At 45.5% G+C, this 25,449-nt stretch overlaps 1 protein-coding gene across 2 annotated transcripts in view; it reads left to right on the forward strand.

The window, feature by feature from the left end:
• Positions 1 to 18,344, forward strand: part of LOC138472520 (microsomal triglyceride transfer protein large subunit-like) — a 1,457,683-nt gene extending 1,439,339 nt beyond the window's left edge. The window contains exon 18 of one of the 2 annotated variants that reach the window (XM_069610748.1): positions 16,922 to 18,344. In XM_069610748.1, coding sequence (XP_069466849.1) covers positions 16,922 to 17,129 — 208 coding nt within the window. In that variant the 3' untranslated portion in view covers positions 17,130 to 18,344. The remainder of the gene's footprint in view (positions 1 to 16,921) is intronic. The other variant, XM_069610747.1, reaches the window with a different exon arrangement.
• The last annotated feature ends 7,105 nt before the right edge of the window (positions 18,345 to 25,449 follow it).

Below are 25,449 nucleotides of genomic sequence, written 5' to 3' on the forward strand. Positions count from 1 at the left end.
TTGCCCCTGTGCTATCCCCTGTTCACTATGGTATACCATACTACATTGTATGTAGGGTACAAACGCCTCTGTACTGCTACTGCCTTCATATGCTCAGTTAGGTCTTAAGCTCCCAAATACTGATATTTCATGCTAGGTAAAAGTCTCATGCCAGCTCTTTACTTCATATGGAACATATAGTCCCATATGCTCAGGTAGCTCAGTCACATGCTTAGTGCACCTTCAACTGCTGAGTTGCACTTTGGAAAAACAGTCTGCTACGCAGCAGAGTCTGCTATGTGCCCCCTTTCCTCAAAGTAGTAGTAGGCAGTTAATGAAACAAGCAGGGATAGCTTGGGAAAGCGGAAGGACACGGTCTAGCCGTGGTCGTTCTGTTAACCGTTAACAAGGAAACATGTAGTAGCACAATAAACAACGGTTTTCAAGGAAGTTAGTTATTCAGAAGACATGTCAAACATGGAAAAAGTGAAAAGAAGGTAAAGCATATGCTAACGAAGTGGGAGAGATCAAAAGTGGGTCATGAGAGCCCTCATGACCGAAAGGGGTTGACCGGTTTCAATGGCGTAGGTAAGTGGAGCCATCTTCTTCAGGACCGTAATTCACATTGACCGTAATTCAAACATTGACCTCTCATTAGGTGCTCAGGGACCCCCACCATTCCTGCATTAACTGACCTAAGAAGCTTTGGCCCTTCCGCATGCTCACTTTAATGCATGAAGACCTTCACCCTCACGTTAGCAGACAGTCCCTGTTGCTAGCGGTTAACGTTTAACCCCTTCCCTTTTGTTTCTTCCCTCCCTTCCTTTTGTCTCTGCGCAGGAGACTACAGCACTGCTCTCCATTTCAGCAATTCCTGAACTCTGACAACCCAGTTTGTGTTGTGAATTACGGTCCTGAAGAAGGTGGCTCCACTTACCTACGCCATTGAAACCGGTCAACCCCTTTCGGTCATGAGGGCTCTCATGACCCACTTTTGATCTCTCCCACATCAACAGAGAGACTTTGTTTTCTGGAAATTGCTTACTGCAGCACACTCATTACCATTGAGTGAGCTTTTTTTACAAGAGCTAATCTTTTACCCCCCCAGCCCTCCGGCTGTTTTTTATTGCATAAACCCGGCAGTGGGTTGTCCAGCTGTACTGTTTTTCACCCCAACCATAGTGACCTAAGGGCTGTATTAAAAGTGTACATGTTGGATGGAATACAAACAGTTGACCTGCTCCTCAGGTTGTACCCTTAACCACAGCAGTCACAGAATCTAATCCATAGCTCTGTGGACCGCTGCTATACCACTCTGGAGAACACCATTTTTAGAATATTTATTTTTTGCTCATTGGACTATTTTGTCTGCCTTCAGACACTGCCACTAGTATAGAAGGTTGAGGGACAGTTCTCTCCTCTATATCTGTTAGATAGGCGATGCATCACGCACCACCCAGGGACAGGCACCCCTGCCAGGGACAGGGTGTTCTTCTCTAGGGTGAGATACGCTGAGTCGGGTGGCCCTCTTTTGTTGCATTAGAACGTTAGCATATGCTTTACCTTCTTTTCACATTTTCCATGTTTGACATGTCTTCTGAATAACTACCTTCCCTGTAGTAGGAGGCAGGCCAGCAGAGATGTATGCGGGACATGCATCTGAGCCAGTGAAAACAAAAATGAGGTCTTCTTCTCGGCTCTTCAACTCATTTCCACAGAGAAAGAAGACCAATAATAAATGGCCTCTGATGAGCAGTGGAGCATGGGCTCTATTCCGATGCAGGATTGGGGCAGAGTGAGTGTTGTTGGTCATCCCTTATCCTGTACTCTTCATACCTGTTCAGTGTCAACAACTTCCTGATAATCCAGAGTAGGTGGGAAGAGGAGTCACTTCTGCTTTTTGGCTCCACAGCAGTAATTAGGATGCTCCTAAAAGGATAGGGCAGGTACATGTGATGGAAAATGCTTGAAATAAACCTGGCTCTTTGTAGGAGCCTGCTTGCTTTCTGTCTCTGCCACTGCCTTCATGACCAGGCATCCCAGAAGAAGTGCCAGATCTACTTAAGCAAGTACAAAGGGTATCTTGGAGCGGGTATGGGTCTCCACAAGGAGCACCGACCCATGAAATGACATTGAGGTGTTCATCTCTTTACTTGGCTACATGCCCTCAATAACCACCAGAACAATCATCAATTCTAACCTCAATTGCTCTGCATTTTACTAATTGGTGGATGCAATTAATAAAAAGTCTGTGTACTGATCAACCATTGATTCCCACTGCTGAAATCCTGAGTAGACACATCTCAAATGAGGTTAGAAATTAGACGTAGTGTCATACATATGTATTCACTGTGGAAGAAGTGGAACATACATAGGTAATGCCTTAAAATCCCCTTGCCAACATGGTAGTTCAATGGTTCAATCCATTCAGGCACAACTGCAGGTCTAGTCATTTTCAACATGTCCGCCTAGTCTTCTCCTATAAATTCAATCCACTAACAGACGGCGTATTACTTCGAACATAAAGGCTTCCATTCTACCGGACCAGCAAATCGAGTAAGTGGTCCCACCCTTCCTTTCTTTCTTCCTGACTCCCCCTTCCTGTCTCCTCTTTGCCTTTCATTTCCAGCTTTTTACTTCGTTAGCTACGCGGCTTTGCCGCGCTAACCGAGCACTACCTTTACCTCGTTAGCCACACGGCTTTCAGCCACGCTAACCGTGTACAACCTGTTTTAGAAAATAACATACAGAGTGTGACTACAACAATTTGTATGTAAATCTCATTACTGTTTTACCCGCTTCCCCGGGTAAATAGAGTCAACAGCCTTTCCGCTCTCGACTGCTGATAACCGGAAGTTTCATATCCCGGAGCTAATCAAGTCACGAGCTTCCTTCTCGACCAGTTCGCACCTAATTTCTTTATTACATTCTACGTATTAAACTAACTCTGAACCTTTGTTGTGATAGAATGGTATCCGTTCAAGTTCCCTTTACAGAAGACGTATTACAGAATTAATACACTATCACTAAATCGAGCTGTTTCACCACAAAGAACACTCATGAAAAGACAAACTACTTTCTGAGAACTACTTTCTCAGAATAAAAGGAACAAAGAGTGCAATGAGCAGCACAAGCCTATATGTTTAGAAGCTGATGCTCTTGATGACGACAAAAAGAATGGGAATGTGACGTATGTAAATTTCAATGCTATTGATGGCAGTGATGGTGAAGCAGTCCATGCTATGAATGAAATTATAATGGAGCTGGGTGAAACACTACCATGCATAGGAACTAAATTCATTAAGAAAATGTTGATTACTAGCATTCCACCTACTATGCATGATAGTGGAACCCCTAACCATCTAACCATGTTGCAAACGAGGTTCCCCCCACAAATCTATTAGAAATACCAAATGGAGGCAAACTGTTTTAAATGAAAATGATGAACCAGGAATCAGATCTAGTGATGATGTAATAGATACAGAAAGTGAGGTGGAACTAGAGAGAATTGAAGGAAATGATCCCAGTGGCAAATCCAATATAAGCATCTCAAGTATTACCTCACTAGACATGTTTGAGATGTTAGAAAACCTGCTTACATCATTGTTAAAAAATAGTGAAAGTATGGAAAGAAAACTTGATGTGCAATTGATACTACTAGATAGATGTTTGGTTATGATAACCATACTCTAAGTCACCGCCAGTACTAACCTCTCACCAGTGTAAAATGCATACGGCAATTTTGTGATATGAATGTTGAATATGACAAAATCTGTGGAAACCAAAAAATGTAATTGGTCCAACATGGTAAACACATGCATAAGCCTCAAGTAGGTTTTTATAAAACAATCCAGAAAAATAAAGATGTTATATGTATAAATGTTATATTGGTGATCTTTTGTGCATGTACAGATCAAAATAGACGATCTGTTTCATTGTGTTGTGACAAAAATACTGGCAAGTGCCAGAAAGGTGGGGTAGCTTGAGTCTTTTGTCATATTACCGAATGCAATACCCTCATGACACAGGCCCCCTAGATCAAAAAAGAGGGCCCCAATACACCCCACAGACAAAAAATCTATCAATACTACTACATAAAAGCATCAACAGAGGTAGAAAAACTTTTAAGGAAAGCAGTATGAACACTGATAACTACTTGGAAGGTTCTGGCATACCAACCACAGAAATTGGTAAATAAGTGAATGAGATGAGATGCACGTAACACACCCAGCCAATAGTGAGCAAGTAAATGTAGACCTTAGAAAACACGTGGACTCAACACATTGCAAAACACAAGAGACTAGAAAGTCAGAGAGTAACACTACTAAGGGATCACAGAAGCGAGGCATAAAAAAGAGAGTATCACAAGCAATCATGTATGGATCTGCTCGAAGTAATAAGAGCAAAAATGGGTGCATCTCTGGCGATGGCACGCATGAAATAGTCACGATCGAGATTGATGGGGGGCACCAGTAGAATGTAATGATGCTAACACAAAGTCTAACAAATCACCTAAAGTAACATTTAAGAATAATAATGTAAACGAAAATATTGTGCTGATACATCAATATGAAAACAATGCAAAGAGTGGGTTAGTCCTGAATACCAATCCCACTAATGATATTAGAAATTACCTGATAGAAACAAATCACATAACTCAGACCCCAAATAGCGAAGGACTAAGTACTAACAAAAATGCCCCTAAAGCAAAAATGAAAAATAAGAAAAATAAAAAGAAGGGGTGTGTGAATGTATGTTACTGTGTTTTTGAGGCACTACAGACCATTTTTGAAGAGGATACAGAGGAAACTACACATGCATTTGATCATACCAATCAATCAATCACAAGAGCAAGATACTGAGACAGTAACTTGCTCCAAAACAGTCGCAATGGACGTAAAGAAATAGTAATGCCCATATCTCAAGATGATATAAGAAACAAGTCAAAGGATGCAATAAGGTGGATAGTAGCAAACAGATTGACTCAAGTACTATGAAACATACTCATGAAATGTAAGACGCTAAGACGCGCTACAAATCAAAGCAGTATCTGGAATTGATCAAAACCCACCACTCAATCGTGGGACCTTGCTGAAATGTTTTCATGATATTATTTCCTTAAGAGTCCTAAACAATGATGATATAATCATAGTGGATGAATTAGAGGATCCACACACAATGTGACTTTGAACATATGGTGTAAAACTAAATCTACCATGGATTATATCTTAAACATGAAAAGAAACCTTTCAGATTAGGGTATAATTGTTTAGAGGTACAAATTAAACAAACAAAATGACATTAAAATTCAAGCAAAATTAGAAGAGGTAGCGTGTGACGAAGAAACGCTAATCCACAATCCAGGGCGAGTAAAGACCAAATTGGAACAGCAAGACTGGATGAACTCAATTGAAAAAAGCCAGTCTTACAAATCGCTAAAACATCTACCAACAACGCACAACAGGCTAAAAGTCCCATTAAAATACTGCGAGAGATTCCCAGAAAAAGAGTTAAGAAAAAGCTTCATGCGGGCTCGCCTAAATCTACTTCCTACTAGAGAAATCCTTTTCATCCGAGCTCTTGTACCGACACAAGACTGTCGTTTCTGTGCTATCCAAAACTAAGTAGAATCAATCCGCCACCTTCTCACATCCTGTCAAGGCCTAACAAAGGAAAGGCATGCCTTTCTGGCACCATTGAGCGACCAGTCTGCAAGCCTCGACGAAGAATCTTGTTGGTGTAGAATGATAGCAGGAGACTCGGCCAGATGGTCGAGGGCAGCGGCCAAGTTTCTTGAAGTGGCAGTCAAAAAGGTCACTATTGTCCAAAGCGAAACGCCAAGCTCTCCAAAAAGCCACCAAAACACACTAACACCAACACTCTAAATTCTTCTCCTCTATCAGCATTTAATATGCTCATGGAATACTAGGGGGCATGCACATTTAGCAAATGAGGTTCTCCTAGAATACATTAATCTATTCACTATAGTCGCCCTCCAGGAGACCTGGATGACTGAGACATGTGATATCGATTGGAGTAGCACTCTTCCGGCTAAGGCCAACAAAGGTCAAATGGACAGACCAAAGGGTGGCATGATGATCTCAGCACGACATCCCTGGTCTCTAAATGCCACCCCTTTGTCCACGCCTATGGTCCAAGGAGTCACAGCAAATTGCAAATACCCTTGGAACAATCTGCTACTGATAAACCTATGGTCCACCTAGAGCCATCGCAAACAAAGAAAATATAGCCACAGTTAAAAGAATATTAAAAAAGTGGAACTCCTATCATGATTATGGGCGACTTAAACTCGAGAATAGGTTCCAACACCAACTGGCAAGATGAAGTAATAAGTCAGGACCATATCTACATGCTGATTCCAACAAGCAGGGGAAAGGCCGAGCAAGCCTTTTTCAGATGTTTACCCTAGCAATGCTGAATGGGCATTGTGCAGGTGACGCAACCACTGCATCCACTCGCATTAGCGGTAAAAGTGGTTCCACACTTGACTGTATCTTTATCAACAAAATAGCGAAAGTGAATGTAATTGACATTGCCATAGTAACAAGAGAAGAGTGATCATCTGCTTGTTCTTATTGCCAACAAGAAAGGCACTAGTCAATATTGATTGATTTATTTATTTATAGAGCGCTTTACACCAAGGCGCTGTACATTGGAACAACAAAATACAGAGTAATAACAATAACATTATGAGCAAATAACTTGAATCATTCATCAAAACAGTGCAAAGAGCAATTGACTGAGAGGGGGGGAGTGGAGTGGGAACAGGAGTGTTGAGGTAGGGGCAGGGGAAGGGTTGAATAAATGTAATAGGAGGGGAGGAAGAAAGTAAAGGTAGAAGGGAGAGAGGGATTAAAACAGAGGAAAAAGAACAGGGGGGGAGTAAAGAGGGCAGGGGGGTGCATCAAGGTGGGGAGTGGAGGAGGAGGGATTTAAGGGAAGTGCAAAATGAGGTGAAGGAAGTGGAAGAGTGGGAGAGAGTTCCAATGCAGAGGAGCAAGAAGTTGGAAGGAGCGGAACCGGGAGGAAGCACAGGGGGAAAGGGGAACAGTGAGAAGGAAGTGGTCAGCAGAACGAAGGGGGCGAGAGGGAGGAGAGATGGGGAGGTGCAAGACCATGGAGGGTTTTGAAAACAAGGCAGAGAAAGTGGAATTTAAGTCGTAGGTGGAAAGGTAGCCAGCCAAGGTGAGGGAGCGAAGCGGAGATGGAGTCACGGTAGGTAAGGAGACAGAGGGTACGAATAGCAGAGTGGTAAATAGATTTGAGAGGGGTAAGCTGAGATGAGGGAAGACCGAAGATTAGAGAGGGGCAATAGAAGAGGCGGAAAAGATGAGAGAGGAGATTAGGAGTTTAGTAGCATGGAATGTGAGGGAGGGACGGATTTTGCGGATATCGTACAGGTGGTATCTGCAGGAGCGGGAGGTGAGTGAAATGTGTTGCGAGAAGGTGAGAGAGGAGTCAAAGAGAACATCTAGGTTGCGAGCATGAGTGGAGATAGGAAGATTGGAAGGAGGAAAGTGGATGAAAGGGGGAGGAGAGGGAGGAGGAACAGATAGAGGGGAAGAAAAGGACTTCGGTTTTATCTGTGTTAAGTGAGAGAAACCGGGAGAACATCCAGTTCTTAATGGCTGTGAGACAAGAGGAGAGTTTAAGGTGGAGGTCAGGTGTGAAAGAGGAGAAAAAGAGAAAAAGTTGAGTATCGTTGGCATAGAAATGATGGGAGATGCCAAAGGAGGAGATGACAGGGGCAATGAGGGAGGTGTAGAGAGAGAAGAGGAAAGGACCAAGTACAGAGCCTTGAGGAACACCGTAACTAAGTGGGAAGGAAGGAGAGGTCTGGCCTCCCCATGAGACAGCAAAGGAACGAGAGGAAAGGTAAGAGGATAGCCATTTTAGGACAGGGCCTTTAAACCCGAAAGAGGAGAGAGTGTGGAGCAGAAGTGGGTGATCGACAGTGTCAAAAGCAGCAGAGAGATCAAGGAGAATAAGGATAGAGGATTGCTTCGCATGACAAGCGGAGAGGAGGGAGTTGAGGATAGAGGTGAGGGCAGTTTCAGTGGAATGTTTAGGACGGAAGCCAGATTGAAAGAAGGAAGGAGGGAGGAAGAAGAGACAAAGGAAGAGAGTTGAGAGTAGACAAGGCATTCAAAGAGTTTAGAAAGAAAAGGCAGAAGAGAAATAGGTCTGTAGTTAGCAGTAAGCAGAGGATCAGCAGAGGGTTTCTTGAGAATAGGAATAATCATTGCATGTTTGAAAGCAGAAGGGAAGGTAGATGAGGAGAGGCAAGAGTTGAAGAAAGTGGTGAGGTAAGGGATAAGAAGAGGGTAGATCTTAGGGATGAGAACAGAGGGGAGAGGGTCAGAGGGGGCGGATGTGGGGTGGGCTTTGGATAAAAGGGAGGAGACATCAGAATGGGAAACAGATGAGAAGACAGACATGATAGAAGAGGGAGGAGAGGGGGGAGGAGGAGAGAGGGAGTGAGAGAGGGAGTTCATTTTTTGCCTGAGTGTGATGTATTTGGAGGAAAAGTAGTTGGCAAAGTCGGAGGGAGAAAGTGTGGAATTGGATGAGGGATCAAGAGTGGGAGGAGAGAGAAGGCGGGAAAGAGTTTGAAAAATCCGACGAGGATGGGAGGCTTGAGATTGAAGAAGGTTAGAGTAGTAGTAGGATTTGGCCGTTGCAAGCCAAGAGTTGTAAAGTGCGTGGTAAGAGAAGTAAGAGGTTTGATTGGAAAAGTGAGGGAGTTTTGAGCCACAGTCTCTCTAATCATCTGAGAAGGCGCCGCATAGAGCGGAGATGGGAAGTAAGCCATGGTTGAGGAGGTTTCTGAGTAGGGCGGAAGAGCGAAAGAGGATAGAGTTGGTCGAGGGTAATGGAGATAGAAGATGAAAGGGCAGAGAGAGCATCATCGGGAGAGAGTAGTGCAAAGTCTTGGTGAGATGGAAGAGAGGAAGAGCAAGTGTCAGAGAAGAGGGTAGTGTCGAAATCTCGCAGGTCGCGACGTGAGAAGATTGGGGGGGAGGGATTAGTAATAGTGGAGGAGGAGAGAGGGAGAACGAGAGTAAGGCATGGTCAGAGAGATAGACAGGAAGAGAAGAGACAGGGGAGGAGGGATAGGATGAATTGAAGATGAGGTCAAGAGTGGAACCAGAGAAATGAGTAGGGGACGAGGGAAGGGGTGAGAGGAGGTAGGAATCAAGGATAGAGAGTAGGGGAGAAGAATGGGGGGGAGAAGATAGATGGATGTTAAAGTCGCCAAGTACAGTTAGAGGAGATGGGGAGGGAGAAATAAGTGAGAGGAGGTGATCCAGGTCTTCAAAGAAGGAGGAGAGAGGACCAGGAGGACGATAGATGATCAGGAAGGAAATATGGTGGGGAGAAGAGAAGGGTTTGTAGAGGAATTCAAAGGAAGAGAAAGAGGGGAGAGTTGGAGAGGAGGAGGAGGAGTAAATGTATTTAGGGTGGTACAGGAGACCAACGCCTCCACCACGTCCAGAGGGGCGGGGAGTATGGAGGAAAAAGAAGAAGTCGTCGTCAAGGAAGCGGGGACAGAGGTGTTATGAGGGGGGAATCCAGGTTTCAGTTAAGCAGAGGAAATGAAGGTTAAGACAAAAGAATATATCAAGGGTAGCAGCGGTTTTGTTACAGATGGATCTAGCGTTCCAGAGAGCAGCGTTCATGAGGGCAGCATGGTTGGAAGTGGGGGGGGTAGAGAAGGTAAGGGCGGTGAGAAGGGGAAGGAGGGAGGCTGGGGGAGTGGGGGAGAGGATAGTGGAGGGGACGAGGCATAAGGAGAAACGAGGAGAGTAGAAGGGAGAGGGAAAGGAGAAACGAGGAGAGTAAAAGGGAGAGAGAATATGAACTTAACAGTGAAATAATAGAATTAGATGGAACCCTAAAAACCTAGAAAAAGCTAAAACTATTGCTGATCTTGAACTCTCCAAATATATGATCCAATGGGGAGGATGCGATCCATCTCAGGCCCTCTGCCCTCCTCCAATTTAGTAAGCTGCCTATTTATTTATTTATTTTTTTATTTATTTATTTATTTTCAAATAATTTGATTTAGCTGAAAAACAGCCTTTCAAATTTTTAAACCTTCATGATAATACAATATTACATATTCAATACAATTAATTCATTTCAATTCGTATTTCAGATTTACAACAAAACTCATAAAAGCAAGAATCAGCTATGGATACGACTAGCCAATGTAGTGAAAAGTAACAATAATCGCGGCATATGGGACCTCGTAAATGGTTCTGAAAAAAGTGATTGCTAGAAATAGTGTAAACGAAGAATGCTGGGAAAAACATGTAGGCCTTACACTAGGCCTCAATGAACCCATAGATGAAAAACATGACCATTACGTAGCAACGTGGATCTGTAAAGCAAAGGTGAGCGACATAACCAATATAATAGGAAATCTATTTTCTACAGCTGCTGGTCCTGATGGTACCTGTACTGGCTAAATCAGATTATCTATCCCCAGAGTTGTGGTAAACTGCACTCCGTGCACTATTTCAATACACTATTACTTGGCCAATCAGGATAAGTACCAAATACATGGAAAGAGAATGCTATTCTACCAATATGCAAAAAAGGGAGTTGTAAAGATCCCATGAACTATTGAATGCTAGCTATGCTGAATATACCAACAACGATTGTTGCTAAAGTGCTATAATTGATTTAAATCAATGGATTGCTAACAACCAAATACTTCCCCCGAACCACACAGGCTTCTGAACCAAATAATCTACTATCCATAATCTACTCACATTAGATTCATCAATTGAATACACATGGGAAAGACATCAACTCCCAGTTTATGGAGCCTTTCAATGATTTCAGTGCTGCCTTTGACACAGTCATGCGTAATAGAATGTGGAATAAACTCAAAATGTGGAATATACCAAAAGGACTGCTGTCCATGATTATGCTTCTTTATAAGAATACCACGGTCCGTGTTAGACTAGATGGGGAAGGCAGAATCACTGAACAAATACCCACAACTTGTGGTGTTAAGCAGGGATGCATTCTTGTGTCCACGCTGTTCAACCTCTATCTTGCAGACCTTGCAACTACCTTTATCAAGACAGAAACATGTCTTATAAAACTGGGTAATCTAAACTTTAGCTGGTTGAGGTAGGCGGATGACCTCCAGTTAGTAGACTACACACCAATGGGCATACAAATGAAACTGGATGCTTTAGGTCAATATGCAAGAGAAAATGGTCTATGAATTAACATCAATAATACAAAAATAGTCACTTTTATGGGCAAAACCAAAAGCAATAAATCCAATCACATGAGATGGATCATTGATCAAACTAATATAGAATGTTTCAAATACCTGGGTGTGCATATTTGTCATGGTCATGAAGTCAGGGGCACGGGCATGCAGGAGTTTCATGCACAGGAGACCTGGGTGGACACTGTCCTGGTGCCTTTGGCGCCAGGCTCATGAACAAAAGTAAACAAGAACATCCATTTAACACCAAAAAGCTTTTATTATGGACATAGCACTTCAGCCGCATTAACCTTGAACATTCCATCCATTACTCAGGATGCATTAACCTTGAACAATCCAGCCATTAAGCCACCCCAAGTGTTTTCCTGGGTGTGGCTGCTAATGGATTGCCTTTGCACGTGCTCACTCTCTAGGAGTGGCAGAGTGTGGCTGGTAACCCGACCCTAATGGGCGTGCCCACGATCTCAGATATATAAGCTGCCCCGATCCTCAAGACAGACGCTCTGCGTTATTCTGCACTTGCAATCAGCGTAACGCTCACCCGTCGCCTGAGGTCAGACTTAGCTTTGAAGATCCTGCTTCCTGGACATCATGCTTCCTGCCAGCATACTTACCAACTGGGGGAAGCTGTTCTTACCTGTACATCTCTTCGGTGAACCAAGTATTCATCTTTACACTTTCCAGAACGCCTAAATCTTCATCTTGGCACCGCAGCACGACACGCTCTATCGTCGACAGCAGCGCCTGCAAGGAAAAACCGAAGACAAGGTTACACTTCGAAAAAACTGTCAGATTAAGGTTGCGATTCGCCATACTTGGTGCTTTTCCTTAAACATCACTTACCTGCTGTCGAACATTGCGGTAGCATCCATCTTCCATCCGGGTGCGTCTCGCTTCTCACAGCTGCACTGAGTCTGCATTTCCATCTAAGGGAAGAAAACAGAAAAGAGACATTCTTGCGGGCATAAATAGGAGCAACATATAAAGAACGAACAGCATCACAAGAGCTCAAGAAAGACTTACCAATCATAAGGAGAAGCATAGTCACAGCTGGACTGGACTAATACTTATCAGGGATCAGTGAAGGAACTAGATCCCATTCGACACGCCCCTGCCAGAAGTAGCAGGACGGAGAGATTATCTTCCATAATTCACAGGTGAGCTTTATGGGCCAGCGTATGCTCACAGACACCGTACTTTGGGGTGAATGGGATTTATACTCGCCCCTCTGCCATTTGCATGGTCTTCAGGCACTCTGGTGGATCTGAAAGTTAAAGAGGGAGGGGTTTATTTGTTAGTCGGAGGAGAGGGAGAGCACAAGAGTGCTTTCACTGTTGTGTTGGTAGCATCATTTATTTTAAAAATAGTCAGTGTGTGTGGATTAACTTCTAGGTGGTGTGATAAACCTGAAGGTGTCTCACCCTCTTGTCCCCAGAGATCTGTCATCCAGGTGGCCGGGACATGGCCATCGCTGTTGGATTCAGTTCCTGGGGGTGGACCAATGGGGGAGGATCACCTGGATGAGGGGTCTTCGGGGATTGGACGTGGGACACAGAAGGTTAAAACACAGTACCCCCTTCCTTGTAACACCCTTTCCCCATCCTACCCTGTTGGATATTTAGAACCTCTACCACCCGCCTCCCTTGTCCGACACGAACACTTTATTACACCTTTCCAAAGAACTAACACCAGAGCTGTTTACCTGACATGTTCCAACACAAGGGTCCGGCAGAGTCAGGCAATTGACAATAACCACACACACCTGACGACCCTTTACCTTCCACACAGGAAGAAAAGGTGGAGCACGAGAGCACACTACAAGCAAGGCCAACTGCACGAGGACGCAGCTATTCCAGGACGGCAGTTTAAATGGAGAAGAAAGGCAGCGAAAGCTGAAAGAACGACAGGGAGGGAAGTGCCCTTGCCTTTTTCAACCCAGACCCACAAAGCCTCAGAAAAAGGAAACATAAGACAGACCAGGATTTACAGCTGACGTGTGGAGTAACAGATGTCAACAGTGCACAGGGCCCTCCCGCATAGATAGCAGGGGCCGGGAAGGCCCGCTGGCTACTGTGGTACCGTCCTTGACTCCAGAAGCAAGACAAGCCAACGGTTCAGCACAGCCGGTAAATCGGAGAAAGCTGATAGCAAACCGAACTGTGTTCAGCCCAAGGTTGCAATCGGGAACATCCTATGAATGCAAGGAACTTGTGAACAAAGACCTTGTGTGTGTTTGAACTTTTGGGAAAGACCAGAGAATGGCCAGCTGCAGAGTGGTCAGGCGCCACACGAGTGCTCATTCGGAAGACTCTGACTTGCACCTTTTTGTTTTATATTGAAACTACAAGTACCAGAAGGCCCTACGAAAGGCCAGCGTTAGGTGTCGTAGTGGTCCTACAAGGGTCATGTCAAATCCCTTGTACAATCAAGTGTCTGACCCATTGCCAAGGGAAAAGCTAAGAGAAGTAAGTCCTGCATCCTGAAAAGCAAAGTAAACTGTGAAATTGGCAAATGTGGACCCGGTTGAGGCATGCCTGCAAATCGGGTTGAAGCATGATACACCCGAGAACATTGCTTTGAAATTCAGAGTGAAAGGCCGTAGTGAACCCAAAAGAGGGAGGCCCACGTTGCAAGAAGGATCAGAGCCCGGAGGAGGGAGATTCAAAGGGGCGAAGAGAAATCAGCCAAGGTGCAAGATCACTGAAGGAACCATTTGTTTATTTGGTGTTTTTGGTCCAGCAGGCCTTCTAAGGCAAGAGACTTTGAAGAAAAGAGACTTGGCCCCTGGAGGTTCTGGTATCGTTGAATGAAATTGTGACCCTTGTGCTGGAGAGGCCCAGGAGTGTGCTGTGCTCAGAAGTCCCCCCTTGTCCCGTGGTGAAAACATGGGGATGGGAGACCCCAGCCATACCATCCTGACTTATCATTTTGTGAACACTTCTTTCTTTTCTGGTGAACATTACCCCACACAATTCTGTAATTTAGCGGTAAGTATTGGCAATATTTTGTTTTAGTATAGGTCCTTTTTATTTGACAAGATGCCACTAGGACTTCCTTATTAAAATATTTGATGGTCGTAGATTTAGGTTTAGATTAGAAGTTTTTCTCTGCATTATACAGTTGAATAAACACCCTTGAACTGTGATCACTTGTCTGTCTTTACTGTTGTCACCATGAGATCCTTACAGTGTATGGGACGTGGGCGTTCAGGTGCTTGGGTCTGTGTGGGAGGCCTTGTGTATCCGTGGCATGGGAGTGTATTGACCATGTTGCGATTGTGTGAGTTATTGGAGGAGGGTGATTTTTGTTGCTTGGAGTAAGAATGGGCATGGTGTGTTATAATTGTGGTGTGCGGATTGCGTAGTTGTGTGGTGTGTTTGAAGTAGTATGGAGAGTTGTAGTGAGGTTAGTGCGTAGAAGAGGGGGATCCTCATTGCATCTGGTTAAATCATTGTCATGATGGTGGTTTGTTGCCTAAACTGAAACCTGTGTTGTAGTTAGCAATGTTAGATCTCTCATTGACCATGGTTTGGCGAGTTAGTCCACCGTGTCAAAGTGCCATGTTTTTAGTGCTTTCCTGAAGGTCAGATGTCCCTCTATTGTTTGTATGTCCAGAGTTTTGTTGACACTTTTGAAAAGGTTGAGCCACCATGTTTAATTTTCGAATATGGGTTGGTTCAAGGCATATGTCATTGCTGGACCTCAGGATTGTTTTCAGTCTAAGGAGGGGGTTTACTCTTGTCGGAATTCTGTTCCTTTTCTGTGAGCTGCTCTGTGGACAATGCAGTGTTTTGGATTTGGTCATTTACCTTCTGGTAGCCAGTGTGGGGATCTTAGTGCTGGTGTGGTGTTCTCTCTTGTTAACTCTTAGAGGAGTCTTGCAGCTGCATTCTGGATCCCTTGTAGTTTTGTATGAGGGCAATGTGTATTTATAGCAGCCTGTCTGTCCCCTCTCTAGCAAGTGAAACAATAGGCAGGATGTTAGTTTCCTTTGGGTCCCAGGAAGGAAGGTTAACAGCTGCCATCAAACACAAAAGCTCTCCGTAGGCGATTTTCTGGAAACCCTGCTCCAAAGGGGCACTTGCATAACAAAGGCCCTCCTCACAGCAGGGTGCTGTACTACATGGGGCCATTTTAAGTCAGAAGGGGAAAAGGATGGAGTTAGAGCAGTCAGAGAGGGTAAGGTGGACCAGTGCGCTACCATCTTGATTTTGTGTTTGAGCTCGTTTGTCGCCTGTCCCCTCCATTTCTGGCAGGGTAAGGCACTCTGGGTATGTTGCAAGAAGGCAAGGGTTACTAAAGGGACAGCGATTGGACTCATCATAGGAGGATTGTGTTTGTCAGTTCGCTAGTGACAATTTACCTTTATAAGAAAGGAGTCCCCCACTCCTTGATCGATTCCTCTTTGGGCAATCCAGAGAAGGAGAAAACTGAGGGTGATAGGTGGCCACAACTATATATATGTTTATTTGCTGTTTAACATAAGAGGCTACATCATAGTATGGTAGTAGCTGTTTCGAGGAGCTGCCTGTTATTGAGGATCCTGTGTCACTGGATCGAAGTACACTTTAGCAGATAGCCTAGTGGAACCACTGGGTTTACAAGGCGCTCTGTCTGCTCTACCAAGGAAGCTGCTGTATTTATATCTATAGTATTTGCTCTTTAGCCATAAGTAAATGAAGAAATGGATCAATTGGTATATTCTGCAAAATGCACAAACCAGAAATGTTTGATCATTGTTCATGGAGGCAAGACAATAAGCAATCTTAGCCTAATGAGCTCACATGCCAGTGCATTTCGGAACCATGTTCCAGCTTCAGGGCTGAGCTCTACATCATATAGGCGTATCAACATACACATATCCATATTAATAAACACAAACAGTGTGCAAATAAATGCAAGAAAAATATACATACCAAAATGTGCGCAGTTGTGGAGCAAAGTATACAAAAGCACAAAAGGAAGGAAATTATTAGTGAAAGAGTAAATACCCACAGAGTAGTTAATAGAGATGGAAAATTAATTATAGAAGTACCTTGACTTGATAGTTCTGTTTATCTGTAAATATAAGATTGTGAGTCAAAACAAGAATAGTGAGGGATTATCTGGAGTGACAAGGGATTTGGTGTCCCTTACCTGGGCTGTAGTGAAGGCTGTCCTCTAGTGGTTTTTCGGTATCCTAGATCTGTGGGGGGGATAGGATCTAATATAAAAGCTGTGCTATCCATGCAGCGTTTTCTAGGTATATGGAAGCTTGCAGGTCGTATTTGATACTAACCTGCTCTCAGTTCTGTGCAGAAATAAGGAGAGGCAGCCGTCTGTGTCAATGCCAGTTCCTAGTGCATTGACGATAAACATGGCTACACTAAATTACTGATGCAGGGTGGTAGACAATATGCCTCGTTACTTACTATGGTATTGGCCGCATTGTGAATTGCGTTGAATACATCACGGCTCCTCTTCCCCCCCAAACAACCAACTCAAACCCTCAAACCCTGGCCAGTTGGAAGTTGGCCAAACCTCCTAACTGGACAATCCACATCTGCAAAGCTGAATATACTTGAATCCGTTTGATTTCTTCTGGCTCATCCCACGTATTGCACATTTGTGTCTTTAAGGTTGGTTATTTCACAGGCAAACTTATTTATTCATGTTCTTGTTTCCTTTTAGGGAAGTCTTTACAGTGATGGAATCATTTCCAAAGCTAAATGTCTCAAGCAAGGTTTGCAAAGGAAGGAACGGAACCATACCAGGAAGAGAGTTTCCCCTACACAGAGCCAACTCAGAAATGTGCAAGATCCTCTTGTATGAAGAGCCACAGCCGCAACAGCCAACTGCATTTGAAGATGGCGGACAAATGTTGCACGGAGAACTTTGATTCAAGTCTCCTCAAGCCAGCCAACATTTATTCGGCATTGCTGCACCATACAATAAAATCAATGCAGATCTTCTGCCCAGGTCCACAAAATCAACTTTTGGAGCAACCACTTTGTAATTGATCACGAGCAGACACCCAATGACGACATATATGAATACTACTCTGACGCAGTGGTTTTTCATGGGCAAACACTAACATTATGTATACCTGCACATACAAGTGTTAGACTAACTTCAAGCAGAGGCACACTTGGGTATATGAATTATAAAAGGTGTCCCTCCTTATCTTGTGACTGAAGCTGCTCAATATTGTCCCTTTATATTGTTGAACAAACCCTATGCCTTTTCAACTTTATCGTATGGTATTTGGGGCTCTGCTGTTCAGACACATTTTTCATCACACCTGAGAGTGGAGGAGGATAGCCATAGATTCACAAAGAAAACTCATATTTGCTTAATATTATTTCATCATATTTGAAAAGCTTACTTTGACTGGACCACTGAGAGGTGAAGACACACTTTGTGGCTTGTAGGACGTGCTGTCTCTATGGTAGTCCTTTTGGTGTCACTGGTGTTAGGCCTTTCGGCTTCTCAAGCTTGAAATAGCAATCTTGCTCATCTCTGATTGCATTACAGTAGCAGACCGTTTGCATGTAGTGTTTACGTGCTTCCAGACTATCTCAGCACTGATGCAGCTTATTGACTGTTTACAAAGTAGTACAGTTGACTATTTTGGCTATGGCTCTTTCGGAGCCTGCCGCCTGGTTGAAGAATGCAAATATCTCAAGGAAAAGCTTGACTAATTCTTTAGTTAGGAGTTGAGTCAAATATTTAAGCTTTGCTTACCGGTTGCCATTAACCCTCTCTTTTCCCATTCTGCGTTTTAATAAACCATATTTAAATATGTCTATTGAACAGATTTCTCAGAATCGCCCTCAGAGGTGTTAAAAGAAACATTTTCTTGCACTTTCTGTAATGCACAACAGCCTTGCTGCCTGTACTGATTTACCTGAATGTGCTCTTAAAACATTGGGTCCCCGCATCAGAGTTTGTGTTTACTATGAACGGCATTGTTGTCATTTGATCAATGTGAGCACTCATGTTTTCATTGCACATTGGTTATTGGGTAAATTTAGATTTATTTTTCTGCTTGAATGTAAATTGCTTGTTACCGTGGATGCTATTGTGTTAGAATAAATGTAGTCCGAGGATCATACCTTCCTAAGAATGTTCTTTCTTGAAAATACTAATTGTGTGTCCTTACGGAAAGTCTAGATTGTAAACAACATCTTCATTTTTTATTTACCTGAATGCCAATATTGTTAAAACACCATGATGCTAACACGCCATGACATTTAGCCATAAAATGTACTGAGAAGAGAATGTTAAGGAATTCTGGATGCCAATGGTTGAATGGCAGTACCCCAAAATGGGTGAATGGCTGCAGGTTTTTCGCATGGATGGAGAGAAGGGTCCTATCATCCGAAACTGCCTGAGCTGTTAGAAAACAATAACAAGATGATTATTGGGTCTCCCTATGGATCATCTTGTTGAACTTCGCCCCGAACCGCAGGGGCCTGGTTTGGCCACACCATTTGTCACTGGTTCAGGACTGTACAGGATCGCATCTATACTGCTAAATGTGCTTCTATAAAAAGGTTACTGTACTTCAGATCTCACATCATATTTTTATCATTCTAAACAAAACCACTGGCACGTGACCGACTGACCCAGGAGCTCCTCTCGATTTTCAAAGAAAAAACATGGACATTAAGGTGAGAATTTAATGTAACAAAACCCCTGAAATTCAGCTAAAGCCACCTTAAATTGCGCCCCTGTTGCAGAGTCTATGACCACAATGATGATATCACAGATCTTTAAAATAATTTTTACAACACAACTGCCCACATACTCTGTACATATGTTTTAAAAATGTTTTTTATAGTTTTATAGCCACGTCTAAACAGGTGGTTTATCTGCTAAAAGGCAGCTGCCGCGTCAACAGAAGATACAAAGTTTCTTTGACGTGGCTATGCAGTTTTGCTCCTCTTTCTATCGGCCAATTGCATTTCGAGTTTCTATGTTGCGTAGTTGCATGAACATACGAGCCAATGGCACACTGAGATGCGTTGACGCAACTACACCCATACCATCCCACAACATCCACGTGTGCAAAATCCTATGTTATGTACTTGGGTCAACAAAAGAGCCAATGGCACACCGAAATGTATTGACGCAACTACACCCACGCACGACATCCGCACGTGCAAAATCAAACATTAGCCCGTTGAATTACATCAACGCAGCTACGCATCCATATCAGTCACCAGACAGCCAATCCTATTACTCCCTGCGGCTTCGCGCCTTTGTGTCTGTTAGCCGCATGCAAAGACCATCCAATCACACACTCAGATTCATTGACGTGGCTACGGCCACGCCGTATCACGACATCCGCGTGTACAGTATCGTCCAATCCGGGTGCACAGCAGTCTGTAGCCATGAATAATCACCCCACCCACAAAAAAGAAGTTTATATTTATCATTGCTTTCTCTACTTGCTAGTGAAAGGGTTTCTGAGTAACTGCAAGCTCTTTTGGCACTTTACCCCTTCATTTCTTCATACTTTTTACCCGGTTTTCCCCTAATCCTATTTTTCTTTGTCTTGTGATTTGTTAAATGTAACTATTTCTTTTATTTACTTTTTTTTTTACTTTTTCATTTTTAGAGGCATTGGACCGCATCATAAAGTTGCCAGTCCGGAAACAAGGGTGCCGGTAAGCTCACCCACACCCTTGTTTCCGGATTGGCAAACTACGAGCCTGCCGTGGCCGCTGTGCCTGACAGGTCTGATCCATCCGGACCACAGGGAAGCGGATTGTGAAATCTGCCTTGGGTTCTCCAAGCGCACTGTCAAGGATCGTCACAGTAGGTTGATGGCGTGGCTCAAGGCCAAGGCCTCTACCCCGTGCGGCATGCAGGGGCATGCCTCATCCAGGCCCGGCTGGTCTGAAGAGCGGGCTTCTAAGTCCTTTGAGGGCACTCCATCCGTGGGGCCCCAAGACAAGGCCAAGCACCGCAAGTCCATTTTGGTCAGGGTAGCCGCGCAAGCAGTTCTCGCAACGGGCATGGCGCTTTCATCTTCGCCATCTGCCTCCATCTCCAGTCATCGCTCCAGCTCCTCGAAGAGGAAATCGGCTATACCAGGGAAGCTGCGGGAGAAGCCGGAGAAGACCAAGGTGCAGGGAAAGGTGTCCGACCTGCCCCTGAAGGCCAAGGTGGTCCAGATGAAGTCATCCTCGATCGAGCTGGTCGCGGCTACCCTCTCGAAGGCAAAAGGGGCTGACCTGGTACAGTGGACCCGGTGGCACCCAGGGTGCCCCTATCCTGAAGCGTGAGGCCTCTGGCGTTTTCTCCACCGGCTTGGCTGAGAAGAGGATGCCTCATCGTGCTCCGGAGCACAGATATTTCTTCCTTGGATGAGTAGGACCTGGTGTCCGTTCACATGGTCCCGGAGGATGTGGGGATCGACAACGACCACGGCGGAAAACGGCGGCGGAAATGACAATGACAACGTGGGTGCTGGGCCCAGCAAGCCTAACCCCCCTCACGACACCTCCCAGGGATGTGTCGCTGGACATCCTCTCAACTTTCCACACCCTGGTGTCGGAGATCCAGAAGAGGATGCCAACGGCACCTCTGTCGCCGGCACCGGTGGCAACCGGCCCGCCACTGGCAAAGAGAACGAGCCACCCTATGCTGCTGCATCAACTGCTGCACATGCCCCCCCTAGGGATGCGACTACTGACACGGACTGCAACATTTCTCCACCACAGAGGTCTTCTCCCCAGACGGAGTGGGGTCATTCCACGCCATGGTCGCCGAGTGTTGGAGCTCTTCCAGTTGACGCCAGAAGAGACCAATAAGGAAGGTTTCCTTATACCAATGACGTGACGCCAAAAGGAAGACCATTCTGGCGGTACCTCTGCTGGATGACGTTTGGCTAGAGGGCCTGGTGCTGATGAGAAACCCAGTCTCAGCCCCGCCAAAGAGGAATAGGCTGGAGAAGAAGTACCGGGTGCCGGAGTCTGCACCCAAGTGCCTACAGTCGCAGCCTTCCCCGGACTCAGTGGTCTCAGCGGCAGCGAGGAGGAAGTCTTCTAATCCCTCATCTTCAACCTTCGTTCCCCCAGACAGCGAGGGGAAGAAGTTGGAAGCCACGGATAGGAAAGTGATCTACTCTGCGGCACCGACAGTCAAGGCAGCGAATGCACTTGCGATCTGGGCCAGATTCGACAGGCAGCTGTGGTATAAGATAGCCCCGCTGCTGGAATTTCTAGCTGATGACAAGCGGGTCGAGGTGCTTGAGATCCTCCAGGAAGGCGATGTGGCATCGGACCATGTCATCAGTGTGTCCCTGAACATTGCGCACACAGGGTTACAACAGATGGGGAACCGTGTCTGCCTCCGTCGTCGTGGCTGGTTAAAGGCCACAACTTCTGTCAAGAGGTCCAGACGCGGGTGCTGGACATGCCCTTCGACGGGGACAACCTCTTTGGGAAAGCCATTAAGACAGACACGTCTTCAGCAGCAACGTCCATCTTTTCGTGCCTCCAGTGGAAATTCAGGCAGATTGTCGAAGGGGTTCGGCGGTGGGTCCTCCTCGTATCATCAACCCTCCCAGTCCACGATCCAAGAGACCTACAGGGGCCGTTCCAAGTCTTTCATTGGAGGTGGCCGACATCATCGCTCCCAAGAAGATTGAACCAGCCAGGATGTCGGGCCCCCACCAATGCACTCCTGTGGGTGGTGGGCGGCTGGTGGGAAAAGATCTCCACTGACCAATTGGTGCTGGATGCTCACTCCCCACAGACACACTCTAGAGTTCCAGCAGAAGTGTCTGCGGATACCGCAAGGCAGTAACAGCACATTTCTCAGCCCCTATAGGAAGTACAAGCCATGCTAAAAAAGGGGGTGATAGAGCTGGTTCCAAAGCAACTATGGCGCCCTGACCAGATACTTCTTGGTAAAGAAGACGACCAGGGGTTGGACGGCCATTCTAGACTTCCGGTGCCTCACCAAGTCCCATACCTGTAATAAATATGTTTTCTGAACAGTGATATAAATAACTGAATGGTTACCTCAAGGACTCACCGATAGTTTTCTTCCTTTCCTTGCTTCCTCTTTGCCCAGGGAATATGTTCAACATGGGGGTGAAAGCAAAGGCCTCCCTAAGTCCCTTCCTCCGCCTCTTGGTCAAGATTAGTGGAGGGGAAAGGCCTCAGGGAAACCCTCTGGGGGAGGAAACCCTGTGTCGACAGCTGCTGGAGTGATGTCGTCTAGACGGCGAAGACTCAGGAAACTGCAGGTTGAAAGCCGTCTGATGGAAAAGGCAGAAGAGGATGGTGAGTAAGGGGTAGGTAAGTATGAGACAGGGAATTCTCGTTAGAGAGCAAGGAATACCTGTAAAAGTGAGTGGTTGATCTATCAGGCTGGAAGGGAAGTCCTCCAGTAAGAACCTGAAGTGTATAGTAAATGGTTAGCTCAGAACTGAGTTCAGATTAAACAGAAGAAGAATTGTTTAGGAATATTACCTGATGTGATCAAAACCAGGGACGTTTAAGGAAGTACGGCAAGAAAAAACACTGAGAGGGCGGGTTGGACCACAGGACTCGAGGCTCCTAAATATTGTAAATGGAAAGAAAGAGTCCATTTGAATTCCCTATCGGGACCTTGGAATCTCTGATATTCTATCCTACATGCCGAAAACTAGGGTGTGAAACTCTTTGGCGGACTGCTCTGCGATTTCCAGATCGTAGCTGGTGAGAGTAAGAGTGGAGGCTAGAGTCCCCTGCTTCGGAAAGGAGTCGGGAGAGAGGGTCGAGTCTGAATAAGGGAAGTAAGTAGGACAGGATTAGAAGGAAGAAATATAGAGCACAGAAAGGTTTAGTAACAAACTTCCCAGAAACAAACTCACGTAGCATTGGCAATGAAGAGTAGCAACGCGTCCACGCGTTATTGACAGGAACAGATGAACTGAACCTCGAGCAGGAGGGTGGTCCTTCTTCGGCGCTGGGCTATTCAATGTCTAGACCCACAACTTCCGTAGCGGCGGCCATCTTGGAAGTAAAAATGGCCAAAATCCGTCTATGGGACCAACGATGCCACAGTGACCACGGTCTCCGAAGAGGCGTGACAGTATGCCCCCTCCGAAGGGCAGGGGCCCCCGGTTTACTCGGATGATTCCGAAAGAATCATCGAACCAGTGCTGGGGCATGTACTGCCGAGGCAGGTTCCCAGGAACGGTCAGCTGGCGAATACCCTCGCCAATCAATCAAAAACTGAAGCCGGCCTCGAAAAATACGAGAGTCACACACGTCAGCCACTTCATATTCCGGACCCGACGGAGTGGAACTAGGAGGAGGGTGAGTATTCCGCGGCCTAGAATACCGATCCATCACATCCTTCTTCATTTGGGACACGTGATATACCGGATGGATCCTGGACCACGAAGGGGGAAGCCTGAGTATGAAGGCTGATTCACCCAGTTTCTGCAGAATTGGAAAAGGACCGAAATATCTAGGAGACAATTTGGATGGGACCAAATGACGGGGTAAAAACCGCGAGGCCAGCAATACCGAATCACCCGGCACCAAGAGTGGCGCCGGAGAGCGGTGTGCGTCTGCAAATCGTTTGACTCTTTTTTGAGCATCCAAAAGAGAAGTCCTGGCCGCCTGATGGCCCGTCTGAATGCTCTGGAGCAGATTGTCCACATCCGGAAATCGGGATGAAGAAAGGCGGCCGGTAGGGAAACAGGAATGGTGAAATCCATATGAACAAAAGAAAGGGCTGGAACCCAGAGCGGAGTGACGAGAGTTATTGTAGGCGAATTCTGCCAATGGTAATAGAGATCACAAATTGTCTTGTGAAGCGGAGATGTAACAGCGCAGATAACCCTCCAACGTCTGGTTAAGCCGTTCTGTTTGGCCGTTGGTTTGTGGATGAAAGCTAGAACTTAAGGCTCTGGAGATGTTAAGACTCTTGCTTATTTGTTGCCAATATCGCAACGTATATTGGGATCCACGATTTGAGACAATTGTTTCTGGGAGCCCATGGAGCGTGAATATCTGTGAAAGGAAGATTTTCGCCATCTGGGCTGCTGTGGGAATGCGAGGAAGAGGAATAAAATGTGCCATTTTAGTGAAATAGTCCACTGTCACCATGACCACTGACAACCGTCAGAGATAGGTAGCTCTACAATGAAAGAAATCTGTTGAAATCATTTGCCGGGGCGATCTGGGACAGGCATCACTGATAGAAGACCGAATGGAGCTGACCGAGGGGACTTGGTTTGTAAACATGTGGCACATGCTGAAACATAGTGCCTCATTACGACCCAGGCGGTAAGTTACCGCCTGGGTCGTACCCTTACCACCATGGTGTAAACTATGTTTACACCATGGTGGATGGCGGATTTACCACCCCATTCCAAGGTGAGTGGGGCGGTAAATCCCCATTTCCCATTTTACCCTTCCCCATTCCCATTTTTGCCCCATAGGGCATAATGGGAGTGGGGAAGGCGCTAATTACGCCACCGTAAATTACGGTGGCGTAATTAGCACCATGGTCCCTTAGCGCCATGGATTTTAACGCCTGCAAAAAGCAGGCGTTAAACTCACCATGGCGCAAACGGACCTCGGAATCAGGCGTTAAGGGTCGGCGCCGTTTACGGCGCCGTTAACCCCTTAACGCCTGATTCGTAATGAGGCCCATAGTCTTGAATATCCTGATCCATCTTTGGCCACCAGAAATGGCATTGGCCCAACTCCTTGGTATTAGTCACTCCTCGATGACCAGCCATCTGAGAATCATGAAAGAGCTGGAGTACTGTTCTTCTTAATTCTTCAGAGGGAATAAACAGTTGTTTGTTCCTATAGAAGCATCCTTGAGAGGAGACAAGTTTCCAAATAGTCACAAACCGGGGATTGGTTAGGAGAAATTGAGAGATCACAATAGCCACCAATTGAAGAAAGGTTGTAATCTCCTGTAAACATCTTGCTCTGGTGAACAAGGGTTCAGACCGGAAAGGGGTTGTAGAGTTGTAATCTTTTCTGGACAGTGCGTCAGCCTTAAGGTTGACTTTCCTGGTATAAAGGAGAAGACGATCTCATAGGGTGAAAAGAAATGGGCCCAGCGGTCCTGACAGCTATTCCTGGTCTGCGAGTATTGCAGGGCTCGAAGATTGCTGTGATCGGTTCATACTTCGATAGCATGCTTGGCCCCCAGTAATAGGTGCCGCCACTCCTCAAAGGCTCTCTTGATCG

Source organism: Ambystoma mexicanum, chromosome 8, assembly GCF_040938575.1.
Source record: "Ambystoma mexicanum isolate Mex_15411 chromosome 8, UKY_AmexF1_1, whole genome shotgun sequence".
Classification (NCBI taxonomy): domain Eukaryota; kingdom Metazoa; phylum Chordata; class Amphibia; order Caudata; family Ambystomatidae; genus Ambystoma; species Ambystoma mexicanum.